We start from the raw sequence: 21819 nt of genomic DNA on the forward strand, positions 1-21819 counted from the left end.
TTGGCCCTTGGCAATGGAGTCTTTGGAAGTCCGCTGCGACCAATTTGTGACACACTTTGCATATAATCACTCTGACTTGGACTCTGGGTTATTCGGTGGCAGTAATGGAAAACAATATGGAGTCTTCTAATCAGATTTTATGGGATATTTTTCAGCCTGATGGCATGGACTGAATTCTTGGAGAAGTGCAAAGGCGTAACTTTCTGTTTGTCCCTCGCCTGTCTTGACTTGTGAAATTGGCTCAGTTGGGCTTAAAAGTTAGTGAAGTGGGGAGTGCTTTTCCTACGGAGGGTATTGTTCCTACCCCCCATCATTGGGGTGGGTTGTAGAATAACTGGATCCCTCCGATTTGAACAACTGTCACCCAGCGCCATGTGTCAAATATTTTCTTTTTGGGCAAGGGAAGTGAGAAGGTGGCAGCGAAGATTCTGGATAGAAAACCTTTAGATCCATTCCAGTTTGGGTTCAGGAAACTTTCTTGGTTGCCCTAGTACAGGGGTGGCCAACTCCCAAGAGACTGTGATCTACTCAGAGTTAAAAGCTGGCAGCTTTTTTTAGGGAGAAGGAGCGCAGGGCTTTTTTTAGGGGAGCCAAAGTTGTTTAGCTTCTACCTGTTGGATGTGCCTGCCCTAATAGATGTCTTGTACCAGGAGACAGGGACACAGGTGGCGCTGTGGGTTAAACCACAGAGCCTAGGACTTGCTGATGAGAAGGTCGGTGGTTTGAATCCCCGCGACGGGGTAAGCTCCCGTTGCTCGGTCCCTGCTCCTGCCAACCTAGCAGTTCGAAAGCACGTCAAAGTGCAAGTAGATAAATAGGTAGCGCTCCGGTGGGAAGGTAAACGGTGTTTCCGTGCGCTGCTCTGGTTCGCCAGAAGCGACTTAGTCATGCTGGCCACATGACCCGGAAGCTCCCTTGGCCAATAAAGCGAGATGAGCGTCGCAACCCCAGAGTCGGCCACGACTGGACCTAATGGGCAGGGGTCCCTTTACCTTTACCTTTACCAGGAGACAGTGTGGGAAGGTGGGAATCTCTGTGGGTTGTGCAGGATTTCATCTTGCCCTCTATGCTGCTAACAACATCTACACAAAACTATTCAGAGTTTTAGGCTGCAGAGTCATCGATATGCGAGTGACATGACACTCTGCTCTCTCTCCTTTATATCTGATCCTTGGACAACAGTGGAAAAAACCCTGAAACTGCTTTGTGTGTGTGTGTACACACACAAACACCTCACCACCACCATATCCCAAGGAAAAATTGTAATTGTGGTGTTCTCACTCTGCAGCGTTACTAGTACTGTACAAGACAAAACAGCAGAACTGTTTTGTAACAACGGTTCGGCCCTGGAAGCCACAGTTGTGAGAGCCAAAGCCATTATTCTCTTTTAGCAGTTGTAGAAATGCCATCAGGTACAGAATTGCATGTTGCACACTGATGGGCGAAAAGCATCTTCAGTTACCTAGTGTCCCGTTGTTCCAGAAACATACCAAGGAATGAATGTATTTACACTAAAAAAATGAAAATAAACATGTATTGACATCACCTTGCCAACAAAGCTCTGTATAGTTAAAGCTATGGTTTTCCCAGTAGTGATGTATGGAAGTGAGAGCTGGACCATAAAGAAGGCTGATCGCCGAAGAATGGATGCTTTTGAATTATGGTGCTGGAGGAGACTCTTGAGAGTCCCATGGACTGCAAGAAAATCAAACCTCTCCATTCTGAAGGAAATCAGCCCTGAGTGCTCACTGGAAGGACAGATCCTGAAGCTGAGGCTCCAATACTTTGGCCACCTCATGAGAAGAGAAGACTCCCTGGAAAAGACCCTGATGTCGGGAAAGATGGAGGGCACAAGGAGAAGGGGACGACAGAGGACAAGATGGTTGGACAGTGTTCTTGAAGCTTCCAGCATGAGTTTGACCAAACTGCAAGAGGCAGTGGAAGATAGGAGTGCCTGGTCTGCTCTGGTCCATGGGGTCACGAAGAGCCGGACATGACTAAACAACAAAAACAAGATAGCCTGAAATTTTATATCAAATATTGGATTCTGCTACCTGTACAAGATTATTCCAATGCACATAGTTCCCATAATTTGCTATTATATTTGCCACAATTCTAGTCCTCGCCCCCCCTTTCCTCCTGATCAAAGAGCTTCATATAATATTGAAGCCTTATTCTTCTACCTTCCTAACATCAGAAAGTTTTCAGAAGGCATTAAGCTGCTTTCGCTTTGGCTCTGTTTCTTAATCATCCCCCAGGGAAGCAACAAACAATGTGTGCTGCTGTAAGTTCCTTTGTGAGATAAAGTGATATCCCAAGCATTGTCAATCACTGCAGCCATAAAGGCTAGAAATTTATGAAGTGGGCGCTCCAGTGAAATATTGCCGTTCATTTCTGTACTGTATTCTTCAGGGGATCTAGTTAACCTTGAAAAGGAATCATGGGGTTCAGGCTTCACTCAGAAAGGGAAATATATTTGTTCACTCATTCCCCATTATCCACTCCCCTTCAATACATTTGGCACCAGCTTGGCTGCAGGAGTTGCTGGAAGGAGGCATAGAAGGCACCATCCAACCATCTTAGGAACTCCGGTGTTTACTCCTTTTACTTTGTGTGGGGTTTACTCCTCAGCCTTTTCTCCTGAAGATATCCTGCAAGGCAGCGGAGGTTTATGATCAGAGTCTTCCTTCTCCTAGATGGGCTACCTTCCTGGGTCGATGAGCCCCATTTGCCTCACTTTCCTCTACAAAGCATGTGCAGAAACCACTCATAGCTGTGAACTTACGGATTTGAAAATAAGGGACCAGCAGCCTCGAAAATAAGGGATCAGCACCCAAAATAAGGGATTTTCCCAGCACAGGTATGTTCAACTTCTGAGCCCCTCCAAGCCAAAGGCAGAAAGCCCAGCCAGCAGCCAAACGAAGCCTCAAGTGGTGGTTCCCACAGCGCAGCAACCCAGCAAAGGGGATGCAGCAAGGAAAACCACCGTCACCTCTCTGCTGGGAAGTGCTGAGCAAAGGCGCTTTGATCGGCACAAGGCATGCAAGCTCCACCCCCCAGTCATTCTTAGACTCCTTATTAGGTGGGCAACGCAGCCAAGCAACACAGTTGGAGCCTCCCTCCTCCCTGGCCAGCAGGGAGGGAGGGAGAGGAACTGCTTCCTTTGAAACCCGGGAAATTTAAGGGACATCATCAGTAAGGGACAGCAGAGGGACACAGTGCTGGGATAAGGGACTTTCCCGCCAAATAAGGGATGGTTGAGAGCTATGAAACCACTTCTTGACCATGGGTAGGCAAACTAAGGCCCAGGGGCCTAATCCGGCCCAATTGCCTTCTAAATCCAGCCCGTGGATGGTCCGGGAATCAGTGTGTTTTTACATGAGTAGAATGTGTCCTTTTATTTAAAATGCATCTCTGGGTTCTTTGTGGGGCATAGGAATTCATATTTTTTTTCTTCAAAATATAGTCCGGCCCCCACAAAGGTCTGAGGGACAGTGGACCAGCCCCCTGCCAAAAAAGTTTGCTGGCCCCTGTCATTGGACCCGCAACTGGTCCATTCAACCTGCTGCAGCCTGTCTTTGCATGCAGGGCAAGTATCTTAACTCACTGAGGGTTTTGAGACCCATTGGCTACCCTCACCTGGTTTAGCCGTCCTGCTGAAGCCGTTTTTCTGGGGTGTGGCTGCTGTCGCAAGCTGACAGGTGAGAACTGAGTGCAAAGTGGGGACCAAAGGTGGGCAAACTACCCCAAAAGGAGCATGGCGTGTCCCCCACAGAAGTACTACCCCTCCCCTTACAACCCAGAATTCATCAGAACATAATAATAATAATAATAATAATAATAATAATAATAATAATAATTTATTATTTATACCCCGACCATCTGGCTGGGCTTCCCCAGCCACTCTGGGCGGCTTCCAACAAAATATTAAAATACAGTAATGCATCAAACATGAAAAGCTTCCCTAAACAGGGCTGCCTTCAGATGTCTTCTAAAAGTTTGGTAGTTGTTTTTCTCTTTGACACCTGATGGGAGGGCGTTCCACAGGGCAGGTGCCACCACCGAGAAGGCCCTCTGCCTGGTTCCCTGTAACTTGGCTTCTCGCAGTGAAGGAACCACCAGAAGGCCTTCGGAGCTGGACCTCAGTGTCCAGGCAGAACGATGGGGGTCGAGACGCTATCTAGCAATGTAAAATAAACAGGGTTTATTTAACCGTGGAGGGGAATTTGCGGCTCCAGCTCCCATAAGTACCAGAGGCATGGCCAGTGTTGATGGGAGTTGTAGTCTGAAAGCAACTGGAGGCCTATGCCTCTAATCTGGCCAGCAAGACTCTGAGCGACCAAACAACCCCTCTCCTCTTGGAGCTTTTGTTCTCCAGCAAACAAGCATTAGTGCAGGGGTTCCAGCTGATTTTAGACTACAACTCCCATCATCCCTAGCTAGCAGGACCAGTGGTCAAGGATGATGGGAACTGTAGTCCAAGAACAGCTGGAGACCCAAGTTTGGCAGACCACGCGTTAGCATAACAAAGGCAAACTTTAGTGCTTGGAAATTTGTAAGGCTGAGTTGGAAGGGGCACCAAGGGTCATCTAGTCCAACCCCCTGCAATGCAGGAATCTCAGCTAAAGCATCCATGACAGATGGCCATCCAAACTGCTTAAAAACCTCCAAGGAAGGAAAGTCCACAACCTCCGATCTTTTGTTGAACAGAAAGCTTTTTTTCCTGATGCTTAGTCGAAATCTCTTTTCAGAAGAAGACTCCTGTGTGACTCAGAAGCTTGTTTCCCGTTTGGTTAAAAAGAGAGAGATCCCTCCCAGCAGCCACGAGAGGGAGCTCGGCTCGCCTGGTGGACTTCAGCAGATGCGCCGGCTGCTCCCGATGCAAATCGGTTTGGCAACACCTCTTAACGTCGGCTTCTTCTCCCTCTTCCTGGGAATCCGCCTCCGATTTCGATTCCGTGCCTCTCGCGAGTTCAGGATGGGTGAGGAGGAGCCGGTCAAACGAGGGAGCCGTCGTGGTGCATTACCCGGACCCTGCAGGCGTGGGGTGACGATTTGGGGCGGGAAGGGGGTCGCAGGACCAAGGAAGCGACCGCGCATCCTCCAAATGTCGGTGCGGCTCTCTATTCCATTCATTGAGAGGTTTTGGGGGACATGCGGCCCTCTCTTCCCCTAAATCCCACGCGATTCCCCACGCACCCACCCACCCGGAAAGAGAACGATTAGAGCTGAAAATTGCATTGCTGCGCCTCCCTCGTCCCCCCCACCACCAGGGCTCGATCCTGGCAGAACCCGATTCCGGATCCCTCCCTGTGTCAAACTGTAATATCTAAGCTCTCCTAAGCAACCTAGAAATCACATCTTGTTGCCGTTTAGTCGTGTCCGACTCTTCGTGACCCCATGGACCAGAGCACGCCAGGCACTCCTGTCTTCCACTGCCTCCCGCAGTTTGTTCAAAGTCATGCTAGTAGCTTCGAGAACACTGTCCAGCCATCTCATCCTCTGTCATCCCCTTCTCCTTGTGCCCTCCATCTTTCCCAACATCAGGGTCTTTTCCAGGGAGTCTTCTCTTCTCATGAGGTGGCCAAAGTATTGGAGTCTCAGCTTCAGGATCTGTCCTTCCAGTGAGCACTCAGGGCTGATTTCCTTCAGAATGGATAGGTTTGATCTTCTTGCAGTCCATGGGACTCTCAAGAGTCTCCTCCTGCACCATAATTCAAAAGCATCAATTCTTCAGCGATCAGCCTTCTTTATGGTCCAGCTCTCCCTTCCATACATCACTACTGGGAAAACCGTAGCTTTAACTATACGGACCTTTGTTCGAAGGGGGATGACTCCTAGAGTTGGAAGGGGCACCAAGGGTCATTTAGTCCAGCCCCCTGCAATGCAGGAATCTCAGCCCCAGCATCCATGACAGATGACCGCCCATAGATCTAGAAATCGTTTGGGAAATCGAGCCCCGTTTCCCCCCGATGAAGTAGCCATGGCAGCGCGAAACCGAAAGCCGGGGGCTTTGAGACCCAGAAAGCGCTCGCTCCGCCGGCCTGGCGCTCCCAATCCTAACCCGCCGCCGCTCCTCATTTCTCCAGCTAGCAGGTGACTCTGCTATTTCCTTCGCCTTCCGCGTCGCCCTCCTCGCCTCTCTCCCTCAGGCCATGGCTATTGCAATTGGGCATGGGCGAGCCGCTGCGTTTTCCTCTCCTCCTGCCGCCTCCGCCTCCTCTTTCCCCCCAGCTTTGGCGATCTACCCATCTTCGCTGCCTTTGCAAAAACCGTGCGGTTCTCCTCCTCCTCCTCCTCCTGCAGCTGCTGCTGCCGCTGCCGCCTTCTTTTGCTGCTGCTGCTCCTCGCCAAATTGAGAGAGAGAGCTTGCATGCTGGCAGGAGAGCAAGAGAGATTGCACCTCCTGGGTTGCAAAATCCCCCCTTTGCAAAAAAACCAACACGCTGCAGCAAAAGTTCCGCCTCGACCTGTGCTCGCGTTCTTGCATTCAAGGCACCTGCAGCCCGATTTCCTGTGCAGAGCGAGCAACCGCCGCTGCTTTCGGTTCTTCCTCTTTTTCTTTTCTTTTTTTGGGTGGAGGAGAGGGGGAAGTTTAGCAGCAGCAGCAGCGGCGGACTTCTCTGAAGAGCACGCGTGGCAATCGGAGACAAGATGGGGATGCCCTTTTAGGAAACGGGGCTCGCTGCGAAGGCACTAGAGGCGAGCTGGGTACCAGCCAGGCGAAGCTGCCTGCCCATCATGGTGGTGGCCCCGGTCCCAGAGGACAGGCGTTGAGAAGTCACCTTGTGCTCGGCGACCCCTCCATCACTTCCAGCGGCTTCCTGGAATTAGGCCGCGGCAGGAGCAAAAAAAGAAAAGGGGAAAAAAAGAGAAGCATGGACAACTGACTTTGTTGACCTGATGCATCGGAAGAATCGCACATTCACACGTGTTGGGAGTTCCTGGAGCAAGTCCTCCTCCACCCCTTTGCCTTCCTCCTCCGATTTGGCAGACGTGGGGAAAGTTGCTGGGGTATTTTTTGTTTTTTATTCCCACTGACCTTTTTCTCCTCTTCCCCCGGGGAGGAAAAAAAATATCCTGGATATTTTAATTTTGTAGTGCTTTAGATTTTTTTTTTTGTGTGTGTAAGAGTACAGTCTGAGGATGGGCAATGCAGCTAGCAGCATGGAGATGTCTCCGGCGAAGGAGATTAAAAGCCAACCCACAGCTTCATCACCCCTGCCCCCCAAGCAGCCAGCGCCCCCCAAACAACCTATGCCCAGCTCTGGGGAACTGGAAGAACGATTCACCCACGTACTGGTAAGTCTCTGTCTGGTCTTCCTCCTCCTCCTTCTCTTCTCCTCCCCATAGACCCATCATGCCTTCATGTCACCCTAAAGACGTCAGCCAGCTGGGGGTTCTCTTAACACACCCCAAAATGGAAAACTAATTTAGCAAGGGGTGCAGTCGTACTTGAAATCTGTGTGGTTAGAGAGAGGTCCAAAGATAAATTTCCCCACTCTCTTCAGTGCCTATTGCTGTGAAATGGGAAGGTTTTTCCTGCTCCACTATCATCATCATCATCATCATCATCATCATCATTATTATTGTGGGTTATCTCCTTTTGCTGAACACTTTGTGGTGCCACGGTTTCTCTGAAGGAGGCAACCTCAGTCTGCAAATTGGAAGTACAAAAGCATTGGTAGAAGGGTCAAAATGAGCCCAGCTGGAAATGATTTTAAGTAGATTCACACCTGCCTTGATGGCGGGGATCAATCTCACCCAAGTTAGAGGCATGTGAGGGTGGAGACTGCTTCGGATTCATTCATCTGCAGGTGTTCTTGTGTAGCCCCTCCCAGTCTCCCCAGTGAGTTCAAGTGGTCTTTCCCAGCATTTCCCGAGGCTAGTCTGCAGTCTACAACAGACACCCTAAGGGGGATAAAAAAACTAGGTTCTGCAAGCAGTTGGTGCTAAACTGATTTGAAGTAGCCAGAACTAGCCTTGGATGTTCCCCTAAACCAATGCCCTCCTCCTTGAAAGCCACTGATGGTTGCAGTGCCCTTAGGGCCTTGCTCCGAGTTGGCTGTTTGCAGATTTTTGGCTCCCATAGGATGTTCTCAGACTTCCGATGGGACAAACCCACAGGGCCGCCTCCACAGTTTCAGCAGCATCTGTACCTGCAGTTAAGAAACTAGTTTGCATTTGGTGCATGCTTTCAGGAGCTATGCAGCTGTAGGGTGTGAGATCTGTAGCTCTTAGCTTTGAGGACATGTTTGAGAGTTACGCCTCTAGCTGGCCTTCTGCTTTGGGGAGAAGTGGAGCTCGTGTGCCCTGGTGGAATCTTTCCTTGCGGGAAGAGGTAGCTGGGTTGTGTGTTAATTCTGCGGTTTCATCCAACCCTCTGAGTTGAGAAACATGTGCACATGGTTGCTTCAAGTTGATGAGTTCCATCTCACCGTTGCCTTGACTATCCTCTTCTTAAAGAGCACTACTGTTGCCAAAGGGTCGGTCTCCTCTCTCTCTTGTGCATGCACAGAGAGTCAGCAGAGCAGGAGTCGTGGGTTCAAGCCCCACACTGGGCAAAAGATTCCTTCGTTTCAGGGGGGTTGGGATAGATGACCCTCGGGGTCCCACCGACTCTACAGTTCTACGATTCCGTTCTATGGTTTATAACACTTTAAGCACATTGGCGGCTGTTACTGTGGAATTGAAGGCAGTGCTGAAAGTCGTTAATTGGCCAAGGGTGTGATCTTGTGTGTGTGTGTGTTTGAGAACAGGCAGTTTACTGTATATAAAATGTCTTAATAATTCGCACTTCGTAGATAATATTAAACAGTACGGAGGCACTTTGGAAAGGTCTGGGGCAGTCAATGGCCCCCAGAACCCGCCTTTGCAGACAAAGGAGGGGTGTGAGGAGCACAGTTGGGTTGTTTCCAAGCCAGGCACACGCTAGAGACTCGGCATCTATTATTCAACTGCAAGAGGAAGGTCTTTGCAGAGGAAACCCACCAATGTATATCTTCAGTAACCCTCTCCATCTTAGGACCTCCATAGACATAGTTTTGTAACCAAAGATGTTACCGTGGTACCTCATGTTACAGACACTTCAGGTTAGAGACGCTTCAGGTTACAGACTCCACTAACTCAAAAATAGTACCTCGGGTTAAGAACTTTGCTTCAGGATGAGAACAGAAATTGTATGGTGGTGGCACAGCGGCAGTGCGAGGCCCCATTAGCTAAAGTGGTGCTTCAGGTTAAGAACAGTTTCAGGTTAAGAACAGGCCTCTGGAACGAATTAAGTTCTTAACCCGAGGTACCACTGTACTCAGTTCTCTTGGGTAGGCAATAAGAAGATCTAGACAATAAGTAGCACAAAACCAGGAGGGGGTGGTTTTGAATTGAATCTCTCTCTCTCTCTTTGGGTTTAGGGGCAGGGATCAGCGGTGGGTGTCCCTTGAAGCAAACCTAGCTCCCTTGTACAGTGGTACCTTGGTTGTCAAATTTAATCCGTTCCAGGAGTCCATTTGATTCCTGGAACTGTTTGAAAACCAAAGCGTGGCTTCCGATTGGCTGCAGGAGCTTCCTGCAGCCAATCGGAAGCCGCGTCAGACGTTCGGCTTCTGAAAAGCGTTTGCAAACCAGAACACTCGCTTCCGGGTTTGAGGCGTTTGGGAGCCGATTTGTTTTGAAGCTAAGCCGTTCGGGAATCAAGGTACCACTGTATTGACTTTAAGCTGCCAATTCACCAGCAAGGGAATCAATCGTATGACAACTGATCAAAGGATTTGCCAGCATCCTTCTTTTTGGGGGTATTTGTGTGGAATGGCTTGCCACCCCCCATTCCCTCCTTAAGGCAGCCTTCTCACAAAACTAAGAGCTGAAGAAAGAGTTCGCAAGTACTGGAGTTTGTAGGAAGGATTCTGCAACATTCGTGGTGCCTTGCCCACAAAAGCTAGGTGGCATCTCAAGAGCTTGTGGTCAAGAGCATTTATTTCCAGTGCTAATGTTCAGACCGGATCCTGTGAAGTGATAAGCAAGAGCCTCTTCCACCTGGCACCATCCTGACCACTCCCCAAATATATGGAATTATAGGGGGAAGAGCTTCCAGATCAAAAAGTTGTGACTCCAGGTGGTCTTCTTCAGCTCAGAGACCCATCAGAACTGCTACAGAATGGACAGCTCGTAAGGCTGCAGTCCTAACCCCATTCAGCTGGCAGCAAGCCCCATTGAATTGGATAGTAATAATAATAATAATAATTTATTATTTATACCCCGCCCATCTGGCTGGGTTTCCCCAGCCACTCTGGGCGGCTTCCAACAAAGATAAAAAATACATTAAAATGTCACACATTAAAAACTTCCCTAAACAGGGCTGCCTTCAGATGTCTTCTAAAAGTCTGGTAGTTGTTTTTCTCTTTGACATCTAGTGGGAGGGTGTTCCACAGGGCGGGCGCCACTACCGAGAAGGCCCTCTGCCTGGTTCCCTGTAACTTGGCTTCTTGCAGCGAGGGAACCACCAGAAGGCCCTCAGAGCTGGACCTCAGTGTCCGGGCAGAACGATGGGGGTGGAGACGCTCCTGCAGGTATACTGGACTGAGGCCATTTAGGGCTTTAAAGGTCAGCACCAACACTTTGAATTGTGCTCGGAAACGTACTGGGAGCCAGTGTAGGTCTTTCAAGGCTGCTCCCAGTCACCAGTCTAGCTTCCACATTCTGGATTAGTTGTAGTTTCCGTGTCACCTTCAAATGTAGCCCCACGTAGAGCGCATTGCAGTAGTCCAAGCGAGAGATAACCAGAGCATGCACCACTCTGGCGAGACAGTTCACAGGCAGATAGGGTCTCAGCCTGCATACCAGATGAAGCTGATAAACAGCTGCCCTGGACACAGAATTGACCTGCGCCTCCATGGACAGCTGTGAGTCCAAAATGACTGCCAGGCTCCGCACCTGGTTCTTCAGGGGCACAGTTACCCCATTCAGGACCAGGGAGTCCTCCACACCCACCTGCCTCCTGTCCCCCCAAAACAGTACTTCTGTCTTGTCAGGATTCAACCTTCTGTTAGCTGTCATCCATCCGGATTTGCTTCTGAGTAGACTTGGGTAGGATTGTGCTGTAAGCAAGGAAGTCATGGAGTTCCTACACGGTCCTGGTTTCCCCTCTGTTTCAGCAGCATCTTGGTGCCCGGGAGGTACTGTAGTGTGTCAACTCAAGCTGTGTTTGGAAAGAGGTCATCTGAGCTACTGTGGCTAACAGTGGCTGGTCTTGTGTTTAATTTATTCAGTTCTTTCCCTAAAAACTGTCTGGGTGGTAGAACTGCCCTGCAGGGTTGTCCGTCGAACGACTGAGATAATTTATGGGATGCACTTTCAGCATTTGAGGAACAAAAGTCTGCATAAGCGTAGTTGTTGAAATAAGCAGAAAGTGGGGATCATTTTCTGTCCCTCCTACACTCACTTGACATCTCTTATGCCAGGGATGGAAAACATGTGGCCAACAAGATGTTATTGCACTCTTAACTCCCATGAGTCCCACCTGTGGCCAGGGATTCTGGGAAATGTAGTCCAGGGCTGCAGGTTTTGCACCCCTGTCTTATGCCGTGGGTAGCAGAAGAGGCTGAGAATGAACTGCTTCCCCGGCCTTCTGTCCTGTTTGTCTCTGTGCAAGGAGGGATGAGTGAATTGATGTCCTAAGCCGACCCTGACACCTATGTTGGCTTACTCTCCTTTTCCATCAGGGCATTGACGTTTCTGAAAGCCCTGTCTTGCGCTATCAGAGTTTGTGTGAGACAGAAATGAGTCAAACCAATAGATTTTAGAGCTTGAGGCAGGAAATCCCAATAGATTCCTCCCAGTAGACTGTGTAAGCTAATTATCAATTTACTGCCATTTAATGGTACCTTCCCCACCCAAAAAAACCCCAGCAACCCAACTGAGGATGAAATGTGGTGTTTGGTTGGTGTGGCCACACACCCAATTTTCTCTTGACCGTTCTATGGCCCCGAAGTTCGGCCAAGAGAAATTGTGGGCTTGAGTCCATGAAGGGTTCCTCGCCATCGATGATCGGGGTGGACCAGAGATAGCTAAGGTTTTTAGGGTTTTGTTTGTTTGCTATCCTTTTGTTGTTGTTTAGTTGTTTAGTCGTGTCCGACTCTTCGTGACCCCATGGACCAGAGCACGCCAGGCACTCCTGTCTTCCACTGCCTCCCACAGTTTGGTCAAACTTATGCTGGTAGCTTCGAGAACACTGTCCAACCATCTTGTCCTCTGTCGTCCCCTTCTCCTTGTGCCCTCCATCTTTCCCAACATCAGGGTCTTTTCCAGGGAGTCTTCTCTTCTCATGAGGTGGCCAAAGTATTGGAGCCTCAGCTTCAGGATCTGTCCTTCCAGTGAGCACTCAGGGCTGATTTCCTTCAGAATGGATAGGTTTGATCTTCTTGCAGTCCATGGGACTCTCAAGAGTCTCCTCCAGTACCATAATTCAAAAGCATCAATTCTTCAGTGATCAGCCTTCTTTATGGTCCAGCTCTCACTTCCATACATCACTATTGGGAAAACCATAGCTTTAACTATACGGACCTTTGTTGGCAAGGTGATGTCTCTGCTTTTTAAGATGCTATCCTACGTGCATTAAAATGCTCCCCCCTCCTGTTCCCCACATCTTACTGCAGGCATCCCCAAACTTGGCCCTCCAGATGTTTTGGGACTACAATTCCCATCATCCCTGACCACTGGTCCTGTTAGCTAGGGGTGACGGGAGTTGTAGTCCCAAAACATCTGGAGGGCCGAGTTTGGGGATGCCTGTCTTGCTGCGTAGCAGAATAGGAATGCCCTTCTGTAATTTTCATGACTGCCCCTTCCTCCCCTTTGCTAGGCACAGGGGGCTGGTGGGGGCTCAGAATGCCCTTGCCCCATAGAACACACAGGAAGCCACTGACCCATGAGCTACATGGAAATGATTTACATTTTAAAATATACATCAGGAGACTTGGTTTGGTCAGAATCAAGTATACACTTTCACAGTTAACGCTAAATTATTATTATTATTATTATTATTATTATTATTATTATTATTACAGTATTATTATTATTATTATTATTATTATTATTATTATTATTATTATCCTTTCCATCTGGTTGGGTTTCCCCAGCCACTCTGGGAAGCTCCCAGCAGAATATTAAAAACACAATAAAACATCAAACATTAAAAACTTCCCTAAACAGGGCTGCCTTCAGATGTCTTCTAAAAGTCAGGTAGTTGTTTATTTCCTTGACGTCTGATGGGAGGGCGTTCCACAGGACGGGTGCCACTACCAAGAAGGCCCTCAGCCTGGTTCCCTGTAGCTTTGCTTCTGGCAGTGAGGGAACTGCCAGAAGGCCCTCGGAGCTGGACCTCAGTGTCCGGGCTGAACAATGGGGGTGGATACTGGGTATACTGGGCCGAGGTCATTTAAATACACTGCTTCTGGTAAATGAGCCACCATAGCTGTAAGAAGGCCATGAAAATTTGTGCTTGGGTCTTTTTATACTTATCTACCCATGTACTATCTGAAACCAAAGGGGTACATGGGTTGCTGGGTGTGAAATATATTTGCATTATTTTCGGCTCTCCTATCCCACTATTAGCCTTGGGTGTAGGGCATAGCTGTCAACTTTTCCCTTTTCTTGCGAGGAATCCTATTTAGAATAAGGGAATTTCCCTTAAAAAAAGAGAGACGTTGACAGCTATGGTGTAGGGACTTGCTTGGCTTTCAGTTGTTGAGACTCGGCTGCTGTGACCGCTATTATTGTCCCTTAGCCTCAGGTGTAGAGGAAGATCTTAAATCAATATGTTAGTAAGATAGATAGGTCTTCAGCATCCTCCAAGATGTATCTGCTGCAATTGGTAAGCTGCTGGTGCCTCCTTGAGGTTTTTTATATAAAACAACCCAAAGACTTTGTTGGATCACATGGCTGCTGAGCACATTCCACACAACCCAATACTTGTCTGCGATCCAAGTCCTTTTGGGAGAGAAATGCAAAAAGATGAGTCTCACCTCATTTTCTTCTTCCTTTTTGGCACATGCCTGAGACGAAAAAGCCCTTTTCTCTCCCTGCCTTGGCTGGCTCCAGTGGCTGGGAATCCCAGTCTTGAAGGTCTTGTTTAAAGTTGCCAGCTTCCTTGTTGACTGGAGCCCCACTGTCGCTGCCAAAAGCTCATCCCGTCTGTGCGAGAGAGAAGTGAGCTAGCCAAGTTTAGCCTTTTTTGTTTTGTGCACCCATTCACTCAGCGAGGCAAGCCACCGATCTTTGTGGCTGCCTGTCGCCCTATGATTGCGAATCACATTACAGTGGTACCTCGGTTTTCGAACGTCTCTGTTGATGAATGTTTTGGTTTTCGGACGTCGTAAACCTGGAAGTAAATGCTTTGGTTTTCGGACGCGCCTCAGAAGTCGAACGTGCCATGCAGCTTCTGCTGAGTGCAGGATCCTGAGGCCTACAGCTAGATGTCAGCTGTTGAGTTTTTGGTTTCCTACATGCAACAGTGGCAGCAAGAATCTTAGCAGCCCAAAATGGGAGACTCTATCCCGACCAAAGTGGACTGGCAGGCAAAATTATTAGAATTTTCAGAATTAGCAAAGATAACTGGAAGAATTAGGGATGAATTAGAGAGTGGGACATCTACAGAAAATATCTTAAAGAGCATTGTAAAAATGTGAATTCTCTGGCAGGCTTAGAAGGACCCCTGTAGAAACCTAGAAAATCTTATAAAATTAATGATATGGGATATGATTGGAGTGATAACAAAAAGTGTGTTGCATAAAAGTAACCCAGGACTCTTGAGGGGGTGACTGGAAGTGATAACAGAAGTTGTGCTCTAAGAAATCTATTTACTTTTTGTAATTTATATTATCTTTTGGTTTTTCGTTTGTTGACTGTTTTTTTCTTTTTAAAAAAACTAATACAGCAATTTTAAAAAGAAAGAAAAGAGTTTTCGGTTTTCGAATATTTCAGAGCTCGAATCATCTTCTGCAATGGATTACGTTCGAAAACGTACTTTGAAATGTACTTCAAAAACGTCCCACTGTACTTATATTCTGCTTTGTAGCCATGCAAGGCTCCCTTGCCAAAGCTGCCTATGAAATATTTGTGTGGTGCAATTTCGCTCAGGTGTGCTATCGGGAACAGACGTTGCAAATGGGTTGTTGTTGTTGTTGTTGTTGTTTAGTCGTTTAGTCGTGTCCGACTCTTCGTGACCCCATGGACCAGAGCACGCCAGGCACTCCTATCTTCCACTGCCTCCCGCAGTTTGGTCAGACTCATGTTTGTAGCTTCGAGAATGCTGTCTAACCATCTTGTCCTCTGTCGTCTCCTTCTTCTTGTGCCCCCAATCTTTCCCAACATCAGGGTCTTTTCCAGAGAGTCTTCTCTTCTCATGAGGTGGCCAAAGTATTGGAGCCTCAGCTTCACGATCTGTTGCAAATGGGTACCCAGGATTATTCAGGCAGCATTCCCTGCCTTCATCTTTGGGACTCTTAATTTCAGGGTCATGTGCTGAAGCCCCATGTTGGGTAAAAAGATTCCTCCCAACTCTACAATTCTGTGATTTTCTGGTAGCACAGCCCGCTGAGAATCTCTGAGGCGAGTGAGTGGGACTAAGCATCTAAAACTCACTCAATGCATGATGAAGTTGAGTCTTCCCTCGCTGATCATATTTATCTCCTGGTGGTTTGCTGTCCTGCTGTCGCTGCCACCAGGTGTTCCTTGTATATATAATTTTTGTTAAATTTTCTGTTTTACAATTTCAAATACTCATTTTACATCCTTAAGATATCAACGACTTCCCTTCTTTTCTTTCCATGGTTCATTTCACATAAATCCCTGCATATTTTACAAAAACGATGCCATTCAGTATTCCATTATTGCATCCATCAAAACTTATTTACACTGTTGAATTTATCTTAATGGTGCCAGCGTTTTCAGCTGCTCTTAATTCCCACAATCCCTGATCATTTGGCTGGGCCAGCTAGGAGTCTAGCAACACTTGGAGGGACACAGGTCCCCCATCACTGGGCTGTGGCGATGAGCACTCATGGCGTCACAAGAGCTGACCTTCCAAGAGTGAACTTAATTCCTTCATTTGGCTTTCTGCGGAGTCTACTGATGATAACTATGCTGCATTTTTACTCATCGTGGTTTCTGAAAAGCTTTAGGAAAGTCTTGAGCAGCTCCAAATATTTGGGGCGGGGGGAGCAAATTTTGAAGCATGATAATAAACAGTGCGATTTCTTACAAAACATATGCGGCTTAAGTATGTCTTAATCTAGCTCCAAGGGTCTTCTGGCGGTTGCTTCACTGTGAGAAGTGAAGCTACAGGGAACCAGGCAGAGGGCCTTCCCGGTGGTGGCACTAGCCCTGTGGAACATCCATCAGATGACAAGGAGATGAGTAACTATTTAACCTTTAGAAGACACCTGAAGGCAGCCCTGTATAGGGAAGCCTTTTAATGTGTAATGTTTTGTTATGTTTTTATGTATGTTGGAAGCTTCCCAGAGTGGCTGGGACAACGCAGTCAGATGGGCAGGGTCCAAAAATATTACTATTATTATTATTAATAGCACTACTACTACTCCTCTGCTTATGCTAGTTGTAAGAGAGGGGCAAATGAATGGCAGGACACAAGAGCAGCGTTATCCACACTTTCCTCTGCTCTTTCCAGGCACGGTCCACAGTCCACGGTACATCTCCGTTTCCGATCACCTTTTCTTTCACCCCAGAGCTTTTCCTGCAAAAAACCAACTGTTCAAAGCTCGATTGGCGCAAACGTCTATTCACAGAAATCGCAAAGTGACATTTGATCTGATTTAAAGAGTGGCTTCTCATGGGGAAAGCTAGGTGTTATGTACTGAAGTTCTCACCCTGGGCCAGCAGGGGGATACTGTAGATAGTTATGCAAATGAAGGATTGAAAGTGACGTTAAGTGATTGGATAGTTTTAGAAAGTTGCTGCAGTAACGTTGTACTGGAGCTCTATATAAGCAGGCTGACTGAACCCTTCAGTTCAGTTCTGTTCTGGCCTGTGAATAAAGAAGAGCTGTTTGAAGAATCGCTGTGTCGTCTGATATGTTCACCCACAACTTAACACTAGGGGCAATGTTCAAGACACAGAGCGTTTCAGCGCGGAGCTCTGCTGCAAAGTTGTGGAGCAGAAAGTGTGGATAAGCCCAGTATTCCCACACGTGAATTTGTATCATGTAGGGCTCTTTCCCCCAGGTTTGCTGAAATGGAGTCATCTCTGGTTGTGGATCATCCTTGGGGAATTTCCCCGCATGGAGGATAAACCTGACTTCCATCCATCTTTCTCTTTCTTGTGCTGCGACTTAAAAGTTTCCCTCCTTCTTGGAGAGAAATGAAACTGTGACTCAGTCAAGGGCAAAGCCCACAGGAGCCTGGGCTGTGTTAGCCTTCGCCTGCCCATCCCAAAATAGCTTTATATTATTTTTGCTGAGCTTGCATCAGATTATTGCGCAGTGTCTCTCCATTCAGAAAAGAGGAGGGGAATGGTTTGGGTGGAAATGCAGTTCTACCCACAAAATACTAAAAGTGGGGAGGCTCAGAGCTTTAACGGTGCAATACTGTGCGTGTTTCTTTGGAGACAAGTCCCTCTCTCTTCTGTGGTAATTTCTCTCAGGTAAGGGTGGCAGCCCAAACGCTTTATGAAAAAACACTTGTATGCCACTTAAATGTTTTGAAAAATCTCCATGTGATGTACACAAAATCATATGAAACACATACATTGATAAGATTTATGTAGCTCCCTTTGGTGGGGTTTTGGGGGCAGTTTACAAAAACAAGGTGAACCTAAGAGATAATGTCAGAGCTGCCCAAGGTCCCAGCTCACAAAGGACCAACGCTGCTTCGTTGTTAAGTACAAAAGTCTTTATTGAAGTTCAGTTTCACTTCCAGAGCCGCAGCGCGCAGCTCTACGTCTCAACTGTCAGACCGCTGATGATCCCTCTGAATCTCCTCCCCCCGTACACCAGTTTAAGACCCTCGCCTTCCTCCACCTTTTCCGCTGCTCTTTCCTCCTCTGGGTCCGCCTGCCCGCCGGGGTCTCGCCCTTTCTAGCCTCTTCTGACGCTGATTCCCCTGAGCCTTCTCCCTCCCTCCGGCGGGCTTTAGGAGCTGGTTCCCCATCCGGGTCTCCTGCTGTCCCCCGCACCTGTACATTTGAACTTGGCGCGCGCGCCCAGCCAGCAGCTTTCCTCCTGACCGTTTCACTGCTGCTGTCACTGCTTCCCCCTTCGGGGGGGCTAGCTGCAACTGACCTCCCCTCCGTTCCCCCACTCTCCGATGGTGGCGTGGTCAGCCCTGACTCACCTCCTCTTCCCGCTGGAGGGGACGCTGGCCCTGACACATGTGACTCTTCCCCCCCACTACGCTCTGGTGGGGAAACTGGTCCCGATCCCCCACTGCTGCTTTGGGGTTCCCCTCTGGCTCCTTGTTTCTGGTGCGTCCCCCCTGGGACCCCCCTTGCTCTGACCATCGGCGCCCCCTTCTGGGAATCTTCTGATTCGCTGGAGAAGCTCATGGAATCTCTCGGGCCACTGTCATACTCCCCTACGCTTCCCTCGGATTCTTCCCCTTCGCTCTCCAATTCCTCTCTCCCCAGTGCTCCTGCTCCTGATTCCCTGACAGATAATAAATATCATAGAACTGTAGAATTATAGAGTTGGAAAGGGATCCTGAGGGACCGTCTAGTCCCGTGGTTCCCAACGTGGAGCACATGCCCTACAGGGAGGCAATTTGATTTTTAGGGGGGGGCAAGTTGAGAATGAGTTACTAACAGTTAATGGCCTTTTAGGCTTCCTCCATGTGAAAATAAGTTCACTTTTTAAATAATAAGAATTATATGTCACAGGGGGAGGGGCATCAGGATTTTAGAGATGATTTGGTGGCCAAAAAAAAAGTTTGGGAACCGCTGGTCTAGTCCAACTCCTCCAAAGCATGTTAAAACGAGGTGAGGAAATATGTGCTAAAATAAAATTTAAAAGCCTGGAAGTTTTAAAAAGAAAACAGTGTAGACCAGACACCCCCAAATTCGGCCCTCCAGATGTTTTGGGACTAAAACTCCCATCATCCCTAGCTAACAGGACCAGTGGTCAGGGATGATGGGAGCTGTAGTCCCAAAACATCTGGAGGGCCGAGTTTGGGGGTGCCTGATGTAGACACTAAGTAGGCCTTCTTGGGGACGGTATCCCAGAGGCAGGGCCCTTACCAGAAAAGTTGTGTGTGTTTATCTCTGGTTCCCGTTTGTAAACCTAAGCACCAGAAAGCCAGTACAGTTCTTTCAGTGCCGACAAAACATATTCCCGCTAACTGGCCCCGGTTGACAGCCTGGCAGATGTACAGTGGTACCTCTGGTTACGTACTTAATTCGTTCTGGAGGTCCGTTCTTAACCTGAAACTGTTCTTAACCTGAAGCACCACTTTAGCTAATGGGGCCTCCTGCTGCCGCCGCGCCGCCAGAACACGATTTCTGTTCTCCTCCTGAAGCAAAGTTCTTAACCTGAGGTAATATTTCTGGGTTAGTGGAGTCTGTAACCTGAAGCGTATGTAACCTGAAGCGTATGTAGCCTGAGGTACAACTGTATTTTGAACTAAACACAGTTTCTGAGCAGTCTCCAACGGCAGCCCCACATGCAACACACTACAGCAGTCAATCCTAAAGGTTAGCGGGACCTAGATAACTGTGCTCAGGCTGCAGCTGGTACACTAGTCTAAGAAAGTCACGTCTTGGCACAGAAGCTACCTGGGTCTCCAGCGACAAACGTGGATCTAAGACAGGCATAGGGAAACCCAACCCTCCAGATGTTTTGGGACTACAACTCCCATCGTCCTAGCTAACAGGACCAGTGGTCAGGGATGATGGGAGTTGTAGTCCCAAAACATCTGGAGGGCCGAGTTTGCCTATGCCTGATCTAGGAGTACAAACTTTGCTTTTTTTTAGGACAACCCCTTCCAGGACTGGCTGAATGTGTTTTTCAGCCGATGTTTAACCATGGGGAAGGGAGAGAGATTTCCGCTTACCTCCCCGGCCAAGATTGCAGAGTTAGTAGAGAATGAAACCTAGCCTCGTATCCCAAAGGGAGAAACTCTTGCGCTGCCCATTTCTCTTACATAATCCAAACTCCAGTGGGTCATAAGCACAAGACCACTGGGGGAAAAGTGACTGCAAAGACAAACATCTGTGTCACACATGCTTAGGGAAGGTGGAAAAAAGCCAACTGATCAAACTGCCAACTGATCAAAGACTTTTCAGGTATTAATCGTCTGCCTTTGAGCCAATTTAGTAACTGATTAAATTTAGATACATATCCATGTGATCAGAAATGAACAAACGCCCCCCTCTAGTTTTGGGGGAAATGTGAAAGAACTCACAATTTAATGAACAATCTCTACCTGCTGACCCTCTCTAATGCTGGGTTTTCCAAACTTGGGTATCTACCATTTTTTTGGACTACAACTCCCATCATCCCTGACCACTGGTCCTGCCAGCTAGGGATGATGGGAGTTGTAGTCCATAACCAGCTGGCGACTCCACAGTTTGGGAAACCCTGCTCTGGTGCCATTTTCAAAAGTTCAGTTGCTTTTGTGTTAACCTGCACACACGACACAGTACACAGATGAGCCTGCACAGGAAATGAGCTTGCGCAAGTCGCTTCCGCCTTTCGATAGCTCGGCTCGGCTCTTGCAAAAGCGTGCCCTATTTGCCAAGAATAGCCTTGTTGAAGGAAATGTGGGGGAAGAAATCAGCACTTGAAACTGATCGCTGCCAAAGCAAACTTCAGCATGCTAGAGATTATCCAAATAGTTGTAGCGAGGTAAAAATCGCCCTTTATAAACAATAAAATCTTCCTTCTCAGCATTGTAATTTCAGCCCACAGGTGTCCTTATATAAATGAAATGTTTGTTTCAGCTGCTGTCTGTGTCTGGAGCCGTTTGTTCTGGTTTGGCCTAATGTTGGTTTGCAGTAGTGCTCACTCGACGGCTGCTCTGCACATGCATGTGCACATGCGCACTGCTTGATTTTACTTGAGGTGTGTTGGCTCCTAAGTCCTGGCTACATGTGTGAAAGGGCTCCCTGGAATAGCATTGTGTTTGAGGCCATCTCTAAGGAAGGGTCCTAACTCCCCAGTAAAAGGATGTTGAAAATGGGACCTCCTATAATAATAATTCTAATAATAATAATAATAATAATAATAATAATAATGATAATATTATTATTATTATTATTATTATTATTATTATTATTATAAGGGACGCGGGTGGCGCTGTGGGTTAAACCACAGAGCCTAGGACTCCCTGCGATGGGGTGAGCTCCCGTTGCTCTGTCCCAGCTCCTGGCAACCTAGCAGTTCGAAAGCACATCAAAGTACAAGTAGATAAATAGGTACCACTCCAGCGGGAAGGTAAACGGTGTTTCTGTGCGCTGTTCTGGTTCGCCAGAAGCGGCTTAGTCATGCTGGCCACATGACCCGGAAGCTGTATGTTGGCTCCCTTGGCCAATAAAGTGAGATGAGCGCCGCAACCCCAGAGTCGGCCACGACAGGACCTAATGGTCAGGGGTCCCTTTACCTTTACCTTTTATAATAATAATAATAATAATAATAATAATAATAATAATAATAATAATTTATTAGTTATACCCCGCCCATCTGGCTGGGTTTCCCCAGCCACTCTGGGCGACTTCCAACAAAAGATTAAAATACAATAGTCTGTTAAACATTAAAAGCTTCCCTAAACAGGGCTGCCTTCAGATGTCTTCTAAAAGTCTGGTACAGTGGTACCTCGGGTTAAG

At 47.9% G+C, this 21819-nt stretch overlaps 1 protein-coding gene across 8 annotated transcripts in view; it reads left to right on the plus strand.

The window, feature by feature from the left end:
- Positions 1-5829: 5829 nt before the first annotated feature.
- Positions 5830-21819, plus strand: part of FMNL1 (formin like 1) — a 118080-nt gene continuing 102090 nt past the window's right edge. For 5 of the 8 annotated variants that reach the window (XR_014540986.1, XM_083582492.1, XM_083582493.1 and 2 more), the window contains exon 1: positions 5832-7302. Coding sequence is in view for 7 of the 8 variants with exons in the window: in XM_083582492.1 (XP_083438618.1) it covers positions 7147-7302 (156 nt within the window). In the remaining variant the exon portion in view is untranslated. Of the gene's footprint in view, positions 7303-21819 lie in introns of all 8 variants that reach the window. The other 3 variants (XM_083582490.1, XM_083582496.1, XM_083582491.1) reach the window with 2 other exon arrangements.

This window comes from Podarcis filfolensis (genome assembly GCF_964270895.1).
Source record: "Podarcis filfolensis genome assembly, chromosome: 13".
Classification (NCBI taxonomy): domain Eukaryota; kingdom Metazoa; phylum Chordata; class Lepidosauria; order Squamata; family Lacertidae; genus Podarcis; species Podarcis filfolensis.